The 22,641-nt window shown below is 38.9% G+C and overlaps 1 protein-coding gene across 11 annotated transcripts in view; it reads right to left on the bottom strand.

The window, feature by feature from the left end:
- Positions 1-22,641, bottom strand: part of Shld2 (shieldin complex subunit 2) — a 90,756-nt gene that overhangs the window by 23,950 nt on the left and 44,165 nt on the right. For 8 of the 11 annotated variants that reach the window (XM_050140667.1, XM_050140665.1, XM_050140669.1 and 5 more), the window contains 2 exons: positions 14,814-16,313; positions 11,065-11,172 (listed from right to left, as the gene is read on the bottom strand). In XM_050140667.1, coding sequence (XP_049996624.1) covers positions 11,065-11,172; positions 14,814-16,308 — 1,603 coding nt within the window. In that variant the 5' untranslated portion in view covers positions 16,309-16,313. Of the gene's footprint in view, positions 1-11,064; positions 11,173-14,813; positions 16,314-20,904; positions 21,148-22,641 lie in introns of those variants that run through there. The other 3 variants (XM_050140664.1, XM_050140663.1, XM_050140674.1) reach the window with 3 other exon arrangements.

Raw genomic sequence — 22,641 nt, 5'->3', positions numbered from 1 at the left:
ACACACACACACACACACACACACACACACACACACACACACACACACATATATATATATATATATATGCATTTGAAAAACCTTTTTTTGGAGGCAGAGTCTTTCTATGGAGTCCTGGCTATTCTGCAAATTACTACATAGACCAGGCTGGCCACACTGCCTCCCCCTCCCAAGTGCTAGGACTGAAGGTGCGCCACCACTCCGGGCTTTTAAGTTTTTTAATTAATGTGAAATTTATAAAAATAGTTGCAAAAATAATACAAAGTTCCATTATATCCCTCACTCTATGTCCTCTACTATAAATATTTCACATACCATACAATAAACTTTATTACTTTATTGTTTTACTAACAGCAACACAATAAAAATAACATTAAATACCAATGGATATTTACACTTAATGTATTTATATCACAAGCACAATTAATATGGCAAAGTCATATTATAAAAAAATTTAAAAATATTAAAAATAAAATGTTAAACTAAAAAATATCCTCACCAACTATAAGAAATATGGGCTAATAAAAATACTTAAAAGATAGCATAAATCACAATGGAAAATTGAGATGGCTTCTATGTGGTGATACCTTGTTTTTACTCTACAAAGAAAGCTGTGTGAAGTCCAGGAGGTAACAAAAGACTTAATTAACATGACACAAAGGACAACTCACAGTGAATCACTTCATCACTCTGAAACATCAAATCATTAGCATTTTTGTTGTCTAGGTAGCTGAAGCTGCTCTAGATTATGCATGCTGAAGGTTGCCCCTTCCCAGGTGTCCTCATGGTTACAAAGGGAGCAGAAGTATGTTTGCATATCCTGACCACCTGTCAGGATTGAATGAAGCTATCTTAAGTCAAAAGACTCAAGTAATTACATCCTGAGTTGGGACCTGCAACTAAGCTTGTCCATCAGCTGAGCAGCTTCCAAACTCTCTGACCTTCAGACCAAGTGGAAATGGGCCCACATTTTAGGGCCTCCACAGACATGATAACCCTTTGCCACTGGAAAATGCCTTCAGTGGCTTCTCACAGGCCCCCAGGCCAAATTTGGTTCAGTAGTTTCCTATAACCTTGGAGGAACTCCTTCCCAGAGCAATTAAAGAATCTAACGTCTACTGAAAGAAACCGCACTGCTCTGGATGACAGAACAGCTACAAAAGAAAAAAACAAAAATTGCAGGAGAACCCATAAAACAAATCTTACAAAGGTTAGATTTTTAACAAAAGAAATCTTTTTTTTTAATTGATTTTATTGAGCTATGTATTTTTCTCTGTTCCCCTCCCCTTCTACCCTCTACCATGGTACCTATGCTTCCAATTAACTCAGGAGATCGTGTCTTTTTCTACTTCCCATGTAGATTAGATCCATGTATGTCTTTCTTGGGGTCCTCATTGTTGTCTAGGTTCTCTGGGATTGTAAACTGTCGGCTGGCTTTTCTTTGCTTTATGTCTAAAGCATGAGTGAGTACATATATTTGTCTGGGTCTGGGTTACCTCACTCAATATAATGTTTTCTAGATCCATCCATTTGCCCACAGATTTCAAGATGTCATTTTTTTTTCTGCTGTGTAGAACTCCATTGTGTAAATAACACCACTAAGTGACAAGCATCACCTAAAGCTCGGCTTTGGACTACAAACTACTCAGGACAATTTCAAAATGGCTAGCTGAGATGATCCAGCCTCACAAACTGCTCTAGCCAGGACTTGAGACAAACCCTGAACATTCCCTTATGCAGAGACTGGACTACAAATAATACAGCTACCTCTCCCAGGACTCAGCAAATTACCCAAATGCTTCTTTTCAGGAACCCCTAAAGATGTCATCGCCCCCAGACAGCAGGAATATAACACCCACATTCCCAAGAGGTGAAGTGGTTAGTTTTTGGTCTTCATTGGGTTATGGATATTTGTCATTGTTTAGGGGGGTTGGTTACAAGTTGTTACTGGTAACAATCAGGAAAAAAGCTGAACAAAGGACTTTAGATTCAGGGTTCTTGTTTTGTAAAGAAAAAGGGGACTATAGATATGAGAGGATAAGAGGGTAGATTATTGAATCTACTCTGAAAAGAAAAAGGGGAAATATAGAAATAGGATAAAAATGTAGATTATTGATTCTACTTTTAAACCAAAAAGCAACTACTTGTTTTAAATGTTTTACTTTATTATGGATCTTTGTATATTGAAACAAACTTGAGATTAAATTTGTTAGAACATACTCTACATACATTTCTAATCTTATTCAAGGTATTGTACCTATACAGCTCATTCAACAATGTAATGCAAATATTAGTCCTTTAAAGGAATAATTAAAAACTAAATAGGATATAAAAAATGGAAAATAGTAGTTAGTCATTACAATCAAACTTATAGTCATAATTAGGTATGTTTTCAAGGTCAAACAGAGATATCTTCAAACACTTCAGGTATCTACAGAATATGGCATTTAAGATGTTTTAATAACATAGGTTCTTTTCTTTATTGATGACAATGAGACATGTCTGTCCCTGGCAACATCAATCTACTTCAGAGAAGATGATGGACATCATAGAAACTCCATATAGAATTTATTTTCTTTGTGGCAAAACTTAGCCATTGGGCAAGAAAATGTCCTTGCCTTGACTACTGACAGTATGCTGTCCAAATTGGACAAACAGGACACAAAAGAAAGGACTGCTGAACTTTGCCAAGATGAGGGACAGCCCTTCAGAATATCCTGCTTCACAGAAAAGTCTATAAGATATGCTAGGCCTACAGGCTGAAGACGGATGTCCCTACATTGCAGGGGAACCTTGGGTGACTGTTCAAGCATCCAGCTGTTTCTGTCATTTCTCACAGTTTTTGGAAGTTGCTTGCTCACACTTCCTGCTTACTCAGATACTATTATTTCCTTCTTGGATCTCTGAGGACATTGCAGACCAGATAGTTACAGTTGCAGTTTTCCTTCTTACCAGATTCAGAAAAGACATTCACTAAAGAGGTGTAAAGTGTATAAGGTTGAGAGATATTAAAAAATTATTTTAGTAATGCAAGTTAGAATAGAAAGTGAATTAGGTACAATCTTTTGGACTCATCAAGATAGGATAGATACGGAGTATTTTCTCTGACTTTGTCAATTATTAATGGACTAGGCATTGTTGATGTATTTATCACCTCTCTATATTATATATAGTTATTGTACTTAGTATATATGGTTTTGTTATATTGTCACCTTTTTTATTTTAGACAAGAGGGGAAATGTGGTGCTATCTTACTTGTACTCTATAAATAAAGCTCGTCTGAATATGATGGGTGGAGCTAGCCACTAGTTAACCATAGAGGTCTGGAGGTCTGTACAGATAAGTGATATGGCTAGGTGGAGAGAGGAATATAAGGTAGGAGAAGACAGGAAGTTAGCCCCTTTTTGGCTGAGAAGTGAGCAAGGCTGTGCTGTGGCTTGCTCCTTCATCTCTCTGATCTTTCAACATCTGCCCAATATCTGGCTCCAGGTTTTTTATTATTAAGACCAACTAGAACTCATGCAACACTTACAGCATTTATGCATTCTACTTACAACACAGTGTGCACCTTTACAAGAAGCTGGTAACTCTAGAGAGTTCTTTGGAGGGAAGATTTAGTTTTGACATAATTCATGGTCAGATTAGCATACTTAAGGTCTAAGTTCTCAAAAAGCACATTCAGAACCCATAAAAGCAAACAATATAAAATATTCCTTACTGTACATTCACCTTTTAAAAATGTTCAAATAATTCAGTTGGCCTTAAATATATTTCTTGAATTCAAAATTGCTGAGGTTTCCTGAGACGATCTTTTCATGTCTCACAGCCTAGACATGATCTTAAAGCCAGGCCATACCCTCTTGCAACCACTGTTTTATGATTTCTCAAGCATGAAGCATGCCTGGTCTATCTCTGACATTTCCTAAACACAGCAACCGACACGTCTACAGAAGACATCCACCCATTTGGTTGTTTGTTCAGTTTTAGCACACACACCAAGTCATCACCAAGTTTTCTGCCTTGAGAAACATTTGCTGATGGATTTGCTTTTCTGTACAGCCCCCTCTCTCTTTACCCATATAAATGCCAGTCAATATGGGGTTTTCACAGTTACCTGGGCTTGATATTTTCTTCCCCATCCCTTCTCTATATTTGTGTTATTAATACTGCTAGGTTCCCCAGTGTCTGAATGCCATTGGGGTCTCCCTCCCCGCATCCAGAGGTTGCACTTGTTTACCACAGGAATGTGGGACACATTACTAAGGTCCTACTAGTCAGAGCTTTACAAGATGGCCACTTGCCTCCAGTCACGTCTTCACTCCCCTCTCTCTCCTCCCTTCTCACTGGCACTGTGTAAACCATAAATCTCTTAAGTTTCTGGATTCTCCTCCATAAATTTTCACTTTTAGTCTACAAATAAACAAAATCACGTGTATCTGACTCTTCTTCCTTACAGAGGCAGAGAAGACTACATACATACACTTCTGGGAGCTTTGTGTTTATATGTAACTCTTATCTGTTACTATTTTTCAACCTGCATTTTCCGTTATATGAATGTACCATAATTTAGTCATTCTTACATTATGAGCATTTAGAGTTTCCAATACCTACATTTATATATATAATTTTGGAGCTATTGCCAACCCCTTCCAGAAGGGTCCCATTCCCAGGACTAATTGTAAGAGCCCCTGTGTTGTGGAATATGAGTTGAAGATGTGTTATATATGTTTATGCTGTGGAACATTTGTTTAATGCTGCAAAGATGTGTTGCATTCTTTTATGTTGCATTTGTTTAACTCTGTGGAGCTGTGTTACTTCTCCTGTCTAAAACACCTGATTGGTTTAATAAAAAGTTGAATGGCCAGTAGTAAATGAGGAGAAAGGATAGGCAAAAGTAACAGAGAGTATAAATTGGAGGAGAAACTGGGGAGGAGGAGGAGGAATAAGAACAAGGAGAGCAGGACGCTAGGGGCCAGACACCCAGCCACACATGGGATAAGCAAAGGGAAAGATATATAGAAATAGAGAAAGGTAAAAGCCCAGGGACAAAGGGTAGACAGGATAATGTAGGTTTAAGAAAAGCTAGGAAGAAATAAGCCAAGCTAAGGCCAGGCATTGATAAGAAAGAATAAAACTCCATGTGCAATTTATTTGGGAGCTGGGTGGCAGGACCCCAAAAAGTTAAGAGAAAAAGAGCCAAAAAAGAAAAAAACCAACTACGGCCGTCTGTCCATAGCCTTACCAACAGAATGTACTGTCACATGTTTAATTCTGCCAGTCTAAGAGGAAAGAAGTTATCACTTTAAACATTTATATTTACTCATTTGCTCATTTTTAAACTTTTATTTTATGTATATGGGTGTTATGCCTACATGTAAGTCTGTGTACCACATGAGTGTCTAGTGCCCAGTGAGGCCAGAAGTGGGTGTCCGCTCCCTGGAACTGGAGTTATAGATGATCGTGAGTCACCAATGTAGGTGCTGGGAATTGAACCCAGGTCCTTTGGAAGAGCAGCAGGTGCTCTTAACTGCTGAGCCCTCACTCCAGCTCCTGGGAAGAAGTATCTTTATGCCACTTTAATCTGATTTCTCTAATTATAGGTAAGTTGTGATTGTCCGAGGATCATTTTTACATTACTATTTTTGATAACTGTTTCTTCTTTCCTCCATTTTCTCATTTCTACTTGAGGCCTTTATCACCCACCCTTTAGAAACTCTTTATATTAGAAACACTAACCTATGGGCTGGGCAGGGGTGGCACTCACCCTTAATCCCAGCACTTGGGAGGCTGAGGCAGGCGGATCGCTGAGTTTGAGGATAGCCTGGTCTACAGATCAAGTTTCAGGATAGCCATGGCTATACAAAACAAAACAAAACAAAAACCTGTCTCAAAAAAAGAAAAAGAAAAGAAAAGAAAAAGAAAGAAATATACTAGCCTTTCTTTTGTCTAAAGTATAGGTAAAAATATTTTCTTCAAGTTTATCACTTGACTTTTGACTTTGTGGCATTTGGGATCATAAAAAGCTTTATTTCTCTGTACGCAAATTTAACAGTTTTGTCTTTTGTCACAATTTTTTGAGCAATTCTAAGAAAACCTTTTCCTATATCAAAATTAAAGAATTCAGACATGACTCCTTTGGCAAATGTAGTTTTATGCTTACATGTGGATTACTAATTGTTAGGCATTTATCTTTCTGTTTGTTGTCTGATGTGTCTAATGTTATCTTTTTCTAAATGACTACCAGTTGCCTTGGCATGATTTGGTACAAGAGTTAGGGATGCAGCTTGATGGACAAGTGCTCACTATGTGGTCCAGAGCCTGGGACTCTGCCAGTAGCACAGGAGAGGCACTCGGACTTCCACCGCCTACTAAACTGCTCTACGTGTGCATCCTCCTGCTCTGTTCCACTGGTGTACTTACCTATTCATATACCACACGCCACTGTTTAAATCAAAGCGGCTTCAGAGCAGGTTAAGTTGTCTGGTAATGCTGGCTCCCCCGAAACAGTTTTCCTTTTAGAGTGTTCTCCCACAATTTTTGCAACTTTGTTTTTCCACACAAACTTCAGTGTCAAGTTTTATGTTTGTATCAAATTTTATGCCTTGAGTATTTTACTGTTGTTTTTTACTTATTTGAATTGGGTTAAATTTACATATTAACTTAATGAGATTAACACTGTAATGTGGAATCACACACAAGAATGGGGTCGTCTTTCCATTTACTCGTGTCCTTATTTCTTTGTGGAATATGTAAATTTTTCCTTCCACAGCTTTTGAGAGAGAGACAGAGACTGAAACAGAGACAGAGAGAGGGCATGCACCCACACATGTTGGTATGCAGTATATAAGCGTGTGTGTGTGTGTGTGTGTGTGTGTGTGTGTGTGCATTTAGAGGCCAGGGATCAACACCAGTCTTGTATTGCTCTCCACATTAGGTTTTTGGGGGTTTCTTTGAGACAGAGAGTTCCCTAGTTGTCTAAAACTTACTCTATAGACCAGGCTGGCCTCAAACTCACAGAGATCCGCCTGCCTCTGCCTCCCAAGTACTGGGATTAAAGGTGTGTGCTACCACCATAAGGCTTCCACATTCGGTTTTGAGACAATGTCTCTCATTGAACCAGGCAAGACTGGCTGGTCAGAGAGCCCCGGTGACTTTTCTTGTCTCCATCTCCCCAGTCTGGGGATTACAGAAGTATGCCATAAAACCCATCTTTTTTTTTTTTTTTTTTTGACATGTATTAAGTATGAGTATACAGGGAGGAGAATGCGCACCTGAGTACAGGGACCTGAGAGGCCAGAGGCATCAGATCCACTGGAGCTGGAGCTACAGGTGGTTGTAAGCAGCCTGACATGGGTGCTGGGAACCAGACTCAGGGCCACACCAAGAGCAGTGCACTCTTAACGACCGAGCCATCTCTTACTCTCTACACCAGACTTTTCATGCGGCTGCTGCATATAAATAAATTCGAGTCTTTCTGCTTGTCAATAATTTTTCCTTCTATGTTGTTGTTATTTGATTGTGTGTAAGATGAAGTCTGTTAATTTTAGTTTGGGTTTCATTTTTGTTCTGTTGGTTGCTTTTTGTTTGTTTTAGATATTGTCTTATATAGTATAAGTGGGTCTCAAACTTACTACACAGATGAAAATGATCTTGAAGTCCTGACTCTCCTTCCTCTCACTCACAAGTGCTATGATTACGCACCATGCCTGGTTCGTGGTTGATCCTGCTACAACATAAATTCTTTTATTATTTGAATTAAATTTATCTTTCATTCCAGCTATATTGGAGCATGTGTAAATAGACTGTATTTTTAATTAATTTTATATTCTGCTACCACATGAAATTCTTTTACTATTTGAATTAGTCTTATCGTTTCTTTTCTGGGAAATTTCCAGGCATGTTACATCAGAGCGTGTATGAAGAGACTTAACTGCACTGGATAGAAACTCTAGTGTAAAAGTGAATACTTTCAGCCTGGTGGTGGTGGCGGCGCACACCTTTAATCCCAGCACTTGGGAGGCAGAGGCAGGTGGATCTCTGTGAGTTCGAGGCCAGTCTGTGCTACAAGAGCTAGTTCCAGGACAGGCTCCAAAGCTACAGAGAAACCCAGTCTCAAAAAACAAACAAACAAACAAACAAAAAAGATGAATACTTTCACATATGGACATCTTTATCTCCTCCTAATCCTGTAAAAGTGCTGTGAGGACTTTTTTTTCTTCTTCTTTAAATTAGATATTAGCAGGCTGGGAATATAGCTGTGCTGACAGATGCTTCTCCAGAGTTCCCAGGCCCCTGGTTCAATCCCCAGAACCATTTAAAACCTGGTATGGCACATGTGACATAGGTGAAAGATGCAGGCAAAAGGACCAGAGGTTGAATATTTCCTATCTCATAGCTGGTGTGTCTAAATTTAATCTCTAATGCAGTCAAGTTTAACTACTGTCTTTCCCTAAAACTTTATATAGCCAGAATTCCCAAAAGCCTTTTTTAGTTTTGATTGTTTCAAATTGGTAATTTCTGCCTTAACATTTAGTTTAAATATTTATACTTTATTTTTTCCTGATCAAATTAGCAACTGACATATCTACTTTAAAACAGTGGACTCTGGCTTATTATATTGTTTTATAATTCTCATTCTTATTAATTTCTATTTATATTATGATTTTATACTTTTGGGTTTCTATAACTTACTTAGTTGTTTTGTAAACTTTCTGAGATTGGAATTTTATTTCTATTCTTTCATTCTTATTGGTAGAAGTGTTTGACTAGGAAATATTTGTCTGAGAGCTGCTTTAAATATACCTTCTGTGTTCCAAATACATATCATGGTTATTAGTTCTATAAAATTTGTATCAATCCTTGAAATCCAAAATTTGTTTTCAAAGTTTCAAAACTCAAAAAAGGGAGGCCCGTTTTTGTTGTGATTACCTAAAGAATTACAGGTTTCTAACACTTTGGTAAGCGTGGATGTTACACTCCTGCTTGATGGAAGTCACTGGGTTTTTGACAGTCTATTATAGAGTTAATGTCTCTGGGTGCAGCATGTTCTATACGACCTTATTTACATACAAAACTAATCTATGAAGCACAGTAATCAGATCGCCCATCTCTTTAATTATGTTTTATATATTAGCACTGTCTTGAGCCACTTCGCACGACTCCTCAATGAGTTGCAGTACACATCTCTTAGATTAAACTTAAAAACCAGAATGACAGCAAAAGTAGGCCCGGAAGAGAGACTATAAAAGCTACGGCTGATGTGGATCCTGTATAGTTTTCTGTGGTGCCAGGGATCAAATCCAGGGTGAGGGACATGCTAGGTCAGTGCTATACCACAGGGCTGCATCCCCACCTTGATTTTCTTTATTTACCAAGACTTATTTAGTTTTGATTAACATATAAATTATACATGTTAATGAGATGCCATGTAACACTCTAATGTATGAACACATCATAAAATGTTCAAGTTAAACAAACTTATCTCTACATACATTTCTTGTTTCTTTACAGCAAAAACATTTTAAGTACTTAATTCTAGCTTTGCTCCAGTGTGCACTGCTTTCTGTAGTCACCCCCTGTGCAGCAGAACAACACATATCATTTTTCTTACAGATATTCTAATATGCCAATAAAGTTGTAATATGTTCTTAATAAGTGGCTATTTTTATTTTATTTATTTTGCAGTGTTGGGGATCAACCCAGAGTCTCTGATTTTATTTACCTTTTTGATAAGTATCATTGCCTAGGCTAGCCTCAACTTTATAATATTTTGCATTAGCTTCCCAAATATGATTTCAAGTATTGATATCCCACATGACTTATTTATTCATTTATTTGTGTATTTTGAGATGCTAGAAATCAAAGTCTTACATAGAGTAGACAAGATATTTACCAGTGTGCTATACCCTGGTCCATAGAAGGACTATAAAATAATGTAGCCACAATGGAAAATAGTTTGGTAATTTCTCATAAAACTATGGTATGCTTCTGGAATACAATCCAGCAACTAAACCCTAGAAATTGAGTCACAGAAATGAACATTTATGTTCACACAAAAACTCTTAAAACCCTCACAGGAAATAACTCAAATATTCCTCAACAAGTGACTAAGAGAACAGCAGTGTATGGACGTAGCGGAACACCATTCAGCACTGAGAGAAGTGACTAGTGTTCATGCGATGGTCACCAGGAAGGAAGCCAGCTTTTCTAAGCAATGATAGAAAAGGTTTCAAACTACTTTGTCTGACTATGAGTCCCAGAGGATTTTTAATTATCTCAAAGACTCAGAGGGTGATATTACACAGGTAAGCTTCAAAAGTCTGTAGAATGACTGAGAAAAAATGTTTTCTTTTGTCTATCTACATTTTTCTGTAGACAGTATCTCAGAGATAACTCATTAAATACTAAAACCCACCACTTTGTAGACTCCCTAAAAAGAAAATGAAACACAAGCCCCAATACTTATGTGATCAACAATATACAAGTTCATCTTTCTCTCTCTCTTCTAGGCACACAGCTGCCATCTGAGGCTGGGGCCCCTTCTTACCCCTACTATAATCGTCTTTTAAAGTTCTATTTTCAATTCTTTTTTAAAGGCTAAGGGTAGAGCACAGGTTTAGCATCGGGTGGGGCCCTATGTTCAATCTTAGTAATGCAAAAATAAAAATGAGCTCCAATTTCATGAAAACATGAAAATGTTTAGAAAACATAAAAGCCAGTTTTACTCGAATCTTTCCTAAAATATTTGCTTGCAGACTTCCGGTGGATTTATGAGGTAACATTCCAATGACCCCACCATATATCAAAGATATATCCAAAATGTATTAGATATACTTAGTCTACCATCTGTCCCCACAAAGCAACATAGCACAATGTGAAGTCTCAGCAGCTCACCTTATAATCAGATGGCTGACTGTGACCCTTGGCTTTCTGCCTCTGGCAGCATCATTAGTCCAGAAAAGAGCAAAACCCAAAGTATGTTCATACCAGTTTTATACCATCCTAAAGTCAAAAAGTCATGAATTAAAAGCATCCTAAATGCAGGATATTCAAAATATATCTTACATTTTTCAGGTCGGACATGCGAATAACTTCCAAGATTTACTAACTGACTGGTAAATGTTGATTGGAGTACTGTCTCACCAACCCATTGATCCTCATAAACAGTGACATCTGAAATTAGAACACAACAAAATCCTGTCACCCCATGAGTTCCTTTAGACTGAGGTTCACTTATCAAGCACACAGTAGTAACTAGTCATGGCAAAACATTATGTACACATCTTATACACCAGGCAACTCGAGTTCTTATGGCAGAAAATGATAAAACAGCAAACTTAAACTCTGAACCTAGACCCTTGCCTATAAGGCATGAACAAGTCGGGAGTCACCTGGTTCAAGACAGAGGAGGAAGTTGAATTCACACTGCCCTCAGCTGAGCTCAATTTTCCTATCCTAATCCCCACAATTTTCTCCCAGTATGCAGCAGTAGGAATGATTTCACAACAAAATGGCAAACTACCAGCATCAGAGACATACTGAAGCATGCCCCTTTTTCTACCCAAAGGAAATCAAGTCCCAACACCACTAAACCACGGATATGAAGAACTTATTGGGTGGAACCACAACATATGAACATAGTCAAGCCTAGATAATATAGAATATACACACACTACTGAGAATTTGTGCCAGCAAGCTATACACATGGCAAGCAAAGAAAATGCTACACTCTTCCATTGGGCTGCCATCAAAAACAGAATTGGTTTATTCAGGTTCAAAAGGTGCCACTGTGGATAAACTTGGAGGAGACCTGAATTCAACACTATTGCACTGGACCACAAGACCAGGCCATTTATCCTTTAGCCATATGGTGACAAGTCCCACAAAAGCACTGCCCTGCACCGAGAAGTACCCAACATCACAGTCATTAGTCTTCTGGAAGCTAGAGCTAACACCAATGCCCAGAATATCAAGAGGAGATAAGTATTTGATTTGGAAAAGAAGGAAAAGCATGAGAATGACAAACGGCAAGGCAAGCAAAATGATACAACTATCTTTCCTTAGAAAGCTCAAAATTAATAAGGAATTTTGTCAGAAAATAATGCTAGGAACTCCTTTCCTACTTATTTGGCTGGTTGGGCTTACAGCCGGACTAAATGTTGACTCTTGTCTCATTAAAGAGCTACTGTATGGTGGGTTTGGCCCACAACTTTTTTCAGTCCTTTTTTATCTTTCAATACATTGTCTTTTACAATAGACTTGGCAGCCAATTTCTATATGTAATAGGTTGTTCTGTTAAGGGAATGATGTTAACTTTTCATTCATCTTCTACTTCCTTGCCAATAGTGGTATGCTATTCTACAATTCTGGAAAAATTTGAAAATCAGACCCAGGGATTTTTAAAGCTAAAGAAGAACAAACAAAAAAAAGACAATGGCTGAACTACACAGACAAGATGTCTGGATTCCAGCTTATTCTGCAATATGTATCTGATTCAAAACCAATGAATTACAGATACTATGGTAGGTCCAGCAGCTGAAAGTGAAATTCAACCATCATTGCTCATGAGTGGGAACAGTAGGTGTTGGCAACCACAGATTTCCTGCTTGCAATGATCTGCTAGAAGAAGTTGTATTTCAACTAATGGTTTCAACAACTTATGGTTGTATTTCTTTCTGAGAACTTTTCTATATTTGATTCCCACTGTTATGATGAAGACCATGACAAAACCTAGGGAAGAAAACTTACAATTTTCACTGAGGGAAGTCAGGGCAGAAACTTAGTACAGAAATCTGGGGGCAGAAACTGAAGCAGAGACCAGGAGAAATACTGTTTCGTGGTCTGCTCTCCATAGCTTACTCTCCATGCCTTGTTCAGTCTGCTTTTTTATACAACTCAGGACCACCTGATCAGGAATGGCACCACCCACAAAGGGCTGGGTCCTTCCACAACAACCCTTGATCAACAAAATGCCCCACAGGTTTATCTATAGGCCAATCAGATGGGGGCATTTTCTGAACTAAAGTTCCCTCTTCTGTGATAACTCTAGTTTGTGTTAAGTGGATAAAAATACTAACCAATGCAGGACTTCACTGTGAAGCCAGTTACATTACAGATGGGTTTTAGACACAGAATAGTCAAACTATTCAAACTACCACATGTTTACCTTGGAATAAACACACACACACACACACACACACACACACATATATATATATATATATGTGTGTGTGTGTGTGTGTGTGTATATATATATATGTATTTGAGGCAGGGTCTCATTATATAGCTCTGGCTGTCCTGGAACTCACTATGTAAACCAGGCTGGCTTTGAACTCACAGAGTTCTGACTGACTCTACCTCCTGAGTGCTGGGATCAAAGGCATCCACTACCATGACCAGCTAGCTGTTTTAGATATTTCCAAACAGCTTTTCATTTCATATTGGTGGCTGTATTACTCATATGTCAGATACACCAAATATCATGTTCATGTATTACTACAAATAAGATCATGATTGGCTAGGGATGTAATTTAAAGGTAGAGTGGTTGGCTAGCATGGTGTGGCCCAAGGTTCTTAGGGTAAAAGTGAAACAAAATAGTTTCACCAGGTACAGTAACATGCCTATAATTCCAGTACTCAGGAAGCAGAAACAAAAGAACTGTCATGAATTTGAGACCAGTTTGGGTTATAGAATAAGACTCTGAGTCAAAAAATAAAAAAGAGAGCAGAGCATGTTGGCACATGCCTTTAATCCTAGCACTTGGGAGGCAGAGGCAGCTGGATCTCTGAATTCAAGGCTAGCCTTGTCTATAGAGGAAGTTCCAGGACAGTCAGGGCTACACAATGAAACCCTGTCTTGAAATAAACAAGAAAAAAAAAAACCTTTAAAAGTAATAATCTAACTGTCCTACAATAGAAAAATGTTAAATAAATTCCAGCAGTTACTTGATGTTAACTATTTACAAACAGTTGTATGGATGATATGGAAAAAAACAGTGGTAGCAGGACTGTTTCTACTTATCAGTGAATGACCTTGAAATAAGATGGCCTTGTTTAAATTGTGACCTAGGTGCTGGTCCAGTCAGTCACCACTTTACTATTGGGAAAACCTAACTTCTTTAATACTCTAAAAATTCCAACATTTGGCGAGGAGTCAGGAAGAGCAAGAATGCAAAGTCATCCTCATCTGAATATAATAGCAAATTTAAGGTCAGCCTGGGCTGGTGGAGATTGTCGCAAAAAACACAAACAAAAGTCCATCAACATCTGTGTCTGTTCCTTCAGTAAAAGTTTAATGTATACAGCATTACTGGAGTGATGTGGCAAAAATACTGTCCTTTCATAAAAATACTGCTAATAAAGCAAAGGAGTTAATAAGACACATAAACACAGCCTTAAACAGCAAAAAGAAGCCTGGTGGTGGTGGTACACGCTTTTAAGCCCAGTGCTCTAAAGGCAGAGGCAGGTCAGATTACTGAGTTTAAGGCCAATCTAGTCCACCCTTCCAGGACAGCCAGGGTTACAGAGAAATCCTGTCTTGAAACAAACAAATAAACAAAATAGCAAAAAGGAGCCCCATGATAGGACTTCAACTATCACATGATGGATGATTATGAGAAACAACCAGGGAAGGGAAAGGCAGCACAGACCAAAGAAGGAAACTACAGCCCCAGGAAGCAGTAAGGAGAGCAACACACACTACGAAGGGTCAGTCACACCCAGTGTAGGCAGATGGCAAGGAAAGAACCCTGGGAGACAAGAAACAAAAACCACAGCTTTACAAAGCAAGCTGCCACTATACTTAATGGCCTTACCTGTAAGTAAAATTATGTCCCCAGGAAACACTGTAAGTGCCCAAAATGCTGCAGTCCTCCACAGAACAACTCTCCTCTTCATTTCTGATTGATCGATTACTACAATTGTTGCTAGTGGTACTTTAGAGCCAGAATGTGGTCCAGATTTTACACTTATTTCCTTCACATGACATGGGGTTAGCACCATGACTAAGCAATTATACTTATGACTTTTAGAGTCACAATTTTTTATTAATGATATCTTTTTAATGGCCTTAAATTCAGACATGATCCTGCGCGGCACTGTTTTGGCTGACTCTCTTGTATTAAAATCCATCCTTGGCTTCTTGGACACTTGATGGACTTGTGAAAGAGCTTTGGAATGGTGGGAAATATCTTCAGAGGACCGGCTTCTTGTTGCGGCACGCTGGCAGAAGGCACTTAGTTGAGAGCGCAGCATCCCTGAGCTACACAACTCAATGCACACCTCCTTTGCTGGCATGTTTTCTTCATTACTACAAAGATTTTGCAAGCTTCTATTATCTTCAAGACTTTTTCCAGGGTTTCTATGAACGTGACTGCTTTCTGATTCGGGACAAGCAGGACTAAAAAGTTCCAGGGAATATGCCTGGCTTTGCTCACTTTCAGATCCTTCTTCAGAATCTTCTCTGGGCTTAACAAGATGATCTTCAGCTCGCCTTTCTTCTGGACATCCTGTAGGCTCCATCTCCATGTTTACAGTCCCTTTATTTAGACAGTCTTGCCCTGTATTATTCCCGTGAGCTAGAAGAGCACGCTGGCTGGAGGACATTATACTGAGAAACTCTGTGTCTATAGATATTTTCTGGCCTGAGGCCATCCCAGCTGCCCCCTCAGACTCTGACTCACACTTCGTGTCAGAGGAAAAGACCTCCTGACTCTGCCCTTCATGTTCAGTTGGCACAGGCTTTGTTCTCACAGCACCCAGCCCTGTGTCAATCTGTTCAGTACAGTCCAAATCCAATCCAGCTGTGCACTTATGATCTAATGCAAACACATCTGCTTGAAAGTTCTCAGCACAGGGATCTGACTGGCTTCTGGACTGCTCATCTATAATCTTCTTAGCGTCACACTGAAGCTTTTCTTCTTCAGGTAAATACTGAACTCTGTCCTTAAACTCACATATCTGCTCTTCAGGTATATCACTCCGGCCTGAGGGGTGAGCCTTCTGGGACTTCATACTCTGAGTTTCAGAAGCAGAACAGATGAAGCCATCTTCCATCTGCACAGACCTAGTCACATGAGTTGTTAAAAGGTGACCACTAAGAACATTTGGAAGGGCAGCAGTTTCTGGGATTTGGTAGTCTTTCAGATTTTCAAGCTCCTGGTTTTCAGCCTTCAGATGTAAAGACTGCTGTTTATACAAAAGCTGGATTTGTTCCCAGGCATTGGTAGTGGAAGTTGTTCCCTGTGATATTGCCATTTTCAGTGGAGCAATTGGAGCACCCCAAAAAATGTGAACTTGAGATTGACTCATAATTTCTGATAAAATAAAAATTTCAAAATTAATTTATTAGTAGTCTTCAACCTGATATGATGAAAACAAACTATTAATCAGAAACATGCCATTTAGTTTGGTATGCCAATATAATTATAAAATCAATAAAAAAGAAATTATAGAAAAATCAGAAAGTTGGTAGTGGAACACAGCTTTAATCCCAGCACTTGGGAAGCAGAGGGAGGCAGATCTCTGTGAGTTCAAGGCCAGCCTTGTCTACAGAGAGACTTCTAAGACAGCCAAAGGGTTACACAAAGCAACTCTGTCTTTAAAACAAAGAAAAGAAAATCAAAAGAAAATCTTCTGCTGTGGGATAATGCTCTTGTACACTGTAAAAATTTGCCACTCATATTAGTTTAATAAAATGCTGATTGGCCAGTAGCCAGGCAGGAAGCATAAGCAGGACAACCAGACTAGGAGAATTCTGGGAAGAGGAAAGGCAGAGATGCAGTCACCACCTGGATGCAGAGGAAACAAGATAAGATGTCTTATTGAGAGATACCAAGCCACGTGGCTAAACAGAGACAAGAATTATAGGTTAATTTAAGTTGTAAGAGCTAGTTAATAATAAGCCTGAGCTAATAGGCCAAATACTTTATAATCAACATAAGCCCCTGTGTTTCTTTGGGGCTGAATGTCAGTGGGACCAGGCAAGATAGAAACTTCCACCTACAGTCTTCAGTTAAAGACTGAGAGAAGGACCAATAAGCTGGTTCAGTGTAAGGTGCTTACTATGCAAGCCTGACAACCTGAGTTCAATCTCGGAAACTATGCTGGGAAGGGAGAAGTGACTCCCGAAGTTGTCCTCTGACCTCTACCACGGGATACCTAGACTTACATTCATACATACATACCACACACCCACTCACACACACAAATAATAATAACTAATAAATCTAATATTAAAATTTAATTGTAAGATAGAGACACAAAGCTAAGCATCAAACAAGTACATTTTTAGAATGTGCATTTCTTGTGTTGTCAAATCTTGTCCCAATTAAATAACAACTTAGCTTTAAAGGGCAGTCATTTATTTAATTGTATCATATTATCCTTAAATATATGTCTTCTTAACTCAATAGACTCTCTCAGTTAAGTTTTGAACCTCCTCTGAACTCAATCTCATAATCAATAGAAGGCACAAACTGAAAGGCAAAAAACAAGTTAGTTTGTTGTTTTGTTTTTGTTCATTTGTTTGTTTTTCGAAATAGGGTTTCTGTGTAGCCTTGGCTGTCCTGGAACTCAGTCTGTAGACCAGGCTGGCCTCAAACTCACAGAGATCTGCCTGCTTCTGCCTCCCGAGTACCAGGATCAAAAGCATGTGCCATCATGTGGAGGAGGGTCTTATGTAGTCTAGGCTGGTCCTGAACATGTTATACATCCAAGGATGTCCTTGAATCCTAGCCTTCTGGGTTTATAAGTGTGCATCACTATGCCCAGCTTCATCTTTTCTATAATACAAACAAATCCAAATTGATGGTAATAACTATGTAATACATAAAAAGAAACTCATCATCATTTAAAAACTTTTTCACTAGCCGGGCAGTTGTGGCACACACCTTCAATCCCAGCACTTGGGAGGCAGAGGCAGCAGGATCTCTGTAAATTCAAGGCCAGCATGGTCTACAAAGTAAGTTCCAGGACTGTTACACAGAGAAACTCTATCTCAAAAATCTAAAAACAACAACAACAAAGGAAACAAACAAAAGACAACCACTTTTTTTCTATAAACTATGGTACTTGATGTAAGGAAATATGAGCAAACACCCTACTGGTTGGTAAAGAAACATTTCAACTTACCACTTGCTCATAACTGACTTTAATTAAAAAGATATATTCCTATTACTCACTGAAAAGCATTGATTAGTACAATAATATGGAGGCAAAGGCCTGAGGTACTTTTGACCTCATGTACTCTGACTACAAACTAGGGGATGGGGTGGGGATGATTACCTAAACAGTGGTCTTGTTTGAAATTCACTGCCGTTAATCCCCAAGTGGGTCCTAGCAATCCTGTTCCTGCCTGCACAATCCCTTTTGAAATAACTTTTATATCTCTTACCCAGTCCTCACATACAGCTGGTGATCATATTACTGATTGCTCTCACATTTACCAATATAATTCCATGGAGTCTCTATTCTCTCCTAGTTTCCTGATATTATTGCTGAGCTCTCATAAGTATGCGTGCACGCGTACGTGTGTGTGTGTGTGTGTGTGTGTGTGTGTGTGTGTGTACAGAAGCACATGAAGAGGCCAGAAAAGACACTGAGTATTCTCTACTGACCCCTTTACTCTTTTTTTTTTTTTTTTTGAGGCAGAGTTTCTCACTGAATCTAAGAGAGCCATGTCAATACAAATGCATCTTCTAAACACATAAATTTTAATGGAAAAACTAACATTTAGAATATATAACTTATCTGGGCAGTGGTGGCACATGGTTTTAATCCCAGTACTTGGGAGGCAGAGGCAGGTGGATCTCTGAGTTTGAGGTTAGCCTGGTCTATAGAGTGAGTTCCAGAACAGTCCAGGCTATATAAAAAAAAACCCTGTCTAGGAAAAAAAAAAAAAAAACAGAAAGAAAGGAAGAGAAGGAAAAGGAGAAGGGAGGGGAATGGGGAAAGGGTGGGGAAGGAGGAAGGAAGAGAAAGGGAAAGAAGGAGGAGGAGGAAGAGGAGAAGAAGAGGAAAAAGAAGAGAAAGAGGGAGGAGGAGGAGGACGAGGAGGAGGAGGAGGAGGAGGAGGAAGGAAGGAGGAAAGATATATAACTTAGCCAAGCATAGTAGCACAAACCAAACCTTTAATCCCAGCACCAGGAGGCAGAGCCAGGTAGATCTCTGTGCGTTCAAGGCCAGCCTTGTCTGCACAGACAGTTTCAGGACAACAAGGACTGTTGTACAGAGGAAAGAGGAAACCCTATTTCAAAAAAACCTTTAAAAATATTTTTAAAAAAGAATCAAGAAGGCTTAGGGGGTGTGTGTGTATGTGTGTGTATATATATATAAAACACAGTTGTATCTTAGTACTTTGGAGGCAAAAGCATCAGGGCCCTCCTAAGTTTGAGGACAGAGCCTAGGGCTATAAAAGCTAGATTCTCTCTCAAAAAGATCATGAGGGACCAAGATTATAGATGATTGTTTTAAATACTTCTGTGTTTAATTTTTTTATGATATATGACTAATATGTACTATTTTCATAATGCCAGTTCTTTTTCATTTGGTCATTCAGGCATTCTTTCACAGCCTTCAGACAGAATACAATGTTCCAAGAATAAAGAACAACAGGCCTATTGCTAATACTTAATATGAAAGTTGAGAACAACGGCAGCAGCCATTGAAGTTTATCAGTTAAGGGTCTGAAGAGATGGTTCAGTGGTTAAGAGTGCGTATTACTCTTTCAGGGGACCCAAGTTTTGTTCCCAGCATCCATATCAGGTAGCTCACCACAAGCTAACTCTACTTCCATGGGATCCTCCTGAGCATCCCACACCTTCTGGTGTGTATACACACACACACACACACACACACACACAATGAACCTTTTTTTAAAAAATGTGTTTAAGAAAATAATTAGGAGCTATATAGACTAAAATTTTCAGATAACTTACAGCCTGTAATAGTGAAGTACCATGAGGAGAAAGGTAAAGCGATTTTGGGTGTCACATTACAATTCACTGGAAAGCAAAGAACTGAGTATTCATGTATCAATCACACAGCCCACCTTCATTTAACCTTCATAAAATAACCTTCATGTGCAATAACTGGTACATGAGGTTCTTTTAAGTTACATGCCATTAATTAGATTCACCACAAGGAGGCCCCAAATAGTACTACAAAACCCTTCAAAATGCTATCTAGAGGAAGAGGAAATACAGCGAATCAAGGCATAAAGCAAGACCACTGCTAATAAACTCCCTGCTGGTGAACCTGTGGGTATTCTTCTCCAATGTTTCTTCCCTTTAGCCCTCAGTCTTTTAAAGGAAAGAGAAAAGTTCTATGCTGCTCCTTTGTCCTCATTTTTCCTTAAATCATTTCCCACTTAAATCTGTCTCCTATTACAATTTTGCTCCAATGCCCTCAGTGTGGAGAACCTTCCAGTAGACCGATCAAAGGTCAGTTTCAATCCTCCCCAATTGCCATTTGAAACTGCTGATCACCCCTTTCCTCAAACACTCTACTTTCTTATTCTGTAAGGCCACAAATTACAACTGCTTTGGGGTTTAAGAGACAGGCACGTATTAAATTATTTAATAATCAAAATTACTTGCCAAGCATTATGCTAGGCACTGGGAAATCAACAATAAGGGAGTTAAAGAGGTTTATAGTATCATTGCAAAGATAAAGCAATGATCATCAAAGAGAGATCATACAGAATTAAAAGCAGGATGTCAACAGAAAGGGCAGTGTAGGTCAGCACAATGAGGATGGAGCTGCCTATTAACTGTGTTTTCCATAGGCTCTTAGGAATATGATTAAATACAAAGTTTAATAATGTTCAAAAAAAGTGAAGTACAGCTCGGAATCATCTCCACTCCCCAAACCAACACAGGGCCCAGAAAACTGTCTTAGTTGGCTTACCCAAGGGCCAGGCTGGCTGTAGGCTGTCTCCAAGATGTACAGAAAGAATGTAAAACATTCCCACGTTCTGTGTCCTCACGTAGCATTTTCTCAGTATCTTGAAATCTGACTCTCACTTCCTATCTCTATAAAGATCATCATAAGACAATAACAAAGTCCAAATTGCCAAATGAGTACTCACAGTACTGAACCGTGAGACACTCTGTTCCTGAGTTTCAGAACACGGCTCTTTCCCAACCAGTTCTTCCACTGATCTGAATTTTCTTTTTCTTTCCTGTTCTTTCTTGAGCTGTCTTGTTATTTTACACGACTGCACAGAACTGCATCCAAGCCTGTTCATTTCACTGCCACATACCCACATATGTTTTCTGAGCTTGCACTGAACTAACCCTTCCTCGGTGTCAGACCTAATCATATCTGTAGCATTACTACATTTGACAGCATCACAGAAGAATCAAAATCCAAAGCCCTCCTTCCCTTCAAAGCAGGGACAGATGGTGGTACACACGGGAGTAATACAAACAGTTTTGATACCTCAGAGAAACCTTCCAGATCCAGAAAGGTCTGGGATGAATCAAGATTATATAAAACACATGGCTATTTGTATATTACCGTTATTTCACTATGCCTTTATTTATTTGTCTCAACAAAGTGTGGGACTTTCACTCTTTAAGAATTAGCTAGAAAACGGCCTTGATTATTTAAAAATGAGTAATTATAAGATGGCCAGTGAGATGGCTCAGAAGATGAAAGTACTCACTGAGCAAGCCTGACAATGGCCCAAATTCAATCTTTGGACCTCACAATGGAAAAAAGGAACCAACTTCCGAAAGTTGTCCTTTGAACTCCGCATGCCATGGCATGTGTCCACACACATAAACACAATTTTTAAAATTATACCAAAGGATGATGCTACCAAACAGTATAAGTTACAGAAATGATGAGCACATGAGTGGGGGTGGACAGTGGTGAGGACTGGCATGTGTACAAACTGTCACACAAACTGTCCTCAGTAAATGATAAGTTGCAACGACTCTAGGCTATGTTTTAGCTGTACTCAGAGGGTTAAAGCTCATTAAGATACCAGGGGAAACCAGCAAGTACATATCCATTACCACAGTTAATAATTACACAGTTTCTCAATCTGCAGAAGGCCACCGGTCAGAAAGACTAACACACCGCGGTCTTTATCTGTAGAGTGGTCAGAGTCTAATGAAAGTGTCTGCGATTTATAAAGCAGGATGAACTGCTGCAGCAGCTTTTGTCTCTGCCACACTACAACTAAAGAAACGCTTCTGACAAACCCCATGTGATTAAAAGAAACTACATTCTCTACCACATAAATAACCAGAAAATCTCACAATTACAATGTGCCATAGCCATTATGAAGGTTTTTCATGTCTACTCCCCCAAACACCAAGCAATTATAAGATTGCACAATAATATCAATGAACATACAGTGTAGGGAGGGGACTGTAACTGAAGCATCAGTTTTGGAATAAGGCAGGGATAAATTCAAACCCTTCCTGCTCTGAAACTGTCAAGTGCTAAAGCCAGGTGACAGCCACATTGGGTTCATTCTACTATTCTATTTCTATAGTCTTAACATCTATAATACCGTTAAGCTTCTCTGTCAGTTGAGAATTGTTTCTTCGTTCATTGAGAATAAACATTCCCACTTCACAGTGTTGTGAAATGGCACACAATAATTAATAATAGCCTTCATGGTCTTAAATT

Source organism: Alexandromys fortis, unplaced genomic scaffold (assembly GCF_014885135.2).
Source record: "Alexandromys fortis isolate MF-2015 unplaced genomic scaffold, M_Fortis_MF-2015_v1.1 scaffold_46, whole genome shotgun sequence".
NCBI lineage: Eukaryota > Metazoa > Chordata > Mammalia > Rodentia > Cricetidae > Alexandromys > Alexandromys fortis.
The sequence above is the reverse complement of the archived record's forward strand: the minus strand, read 5'-3'. Positions and strand labels throughout refer to the sequence as shown.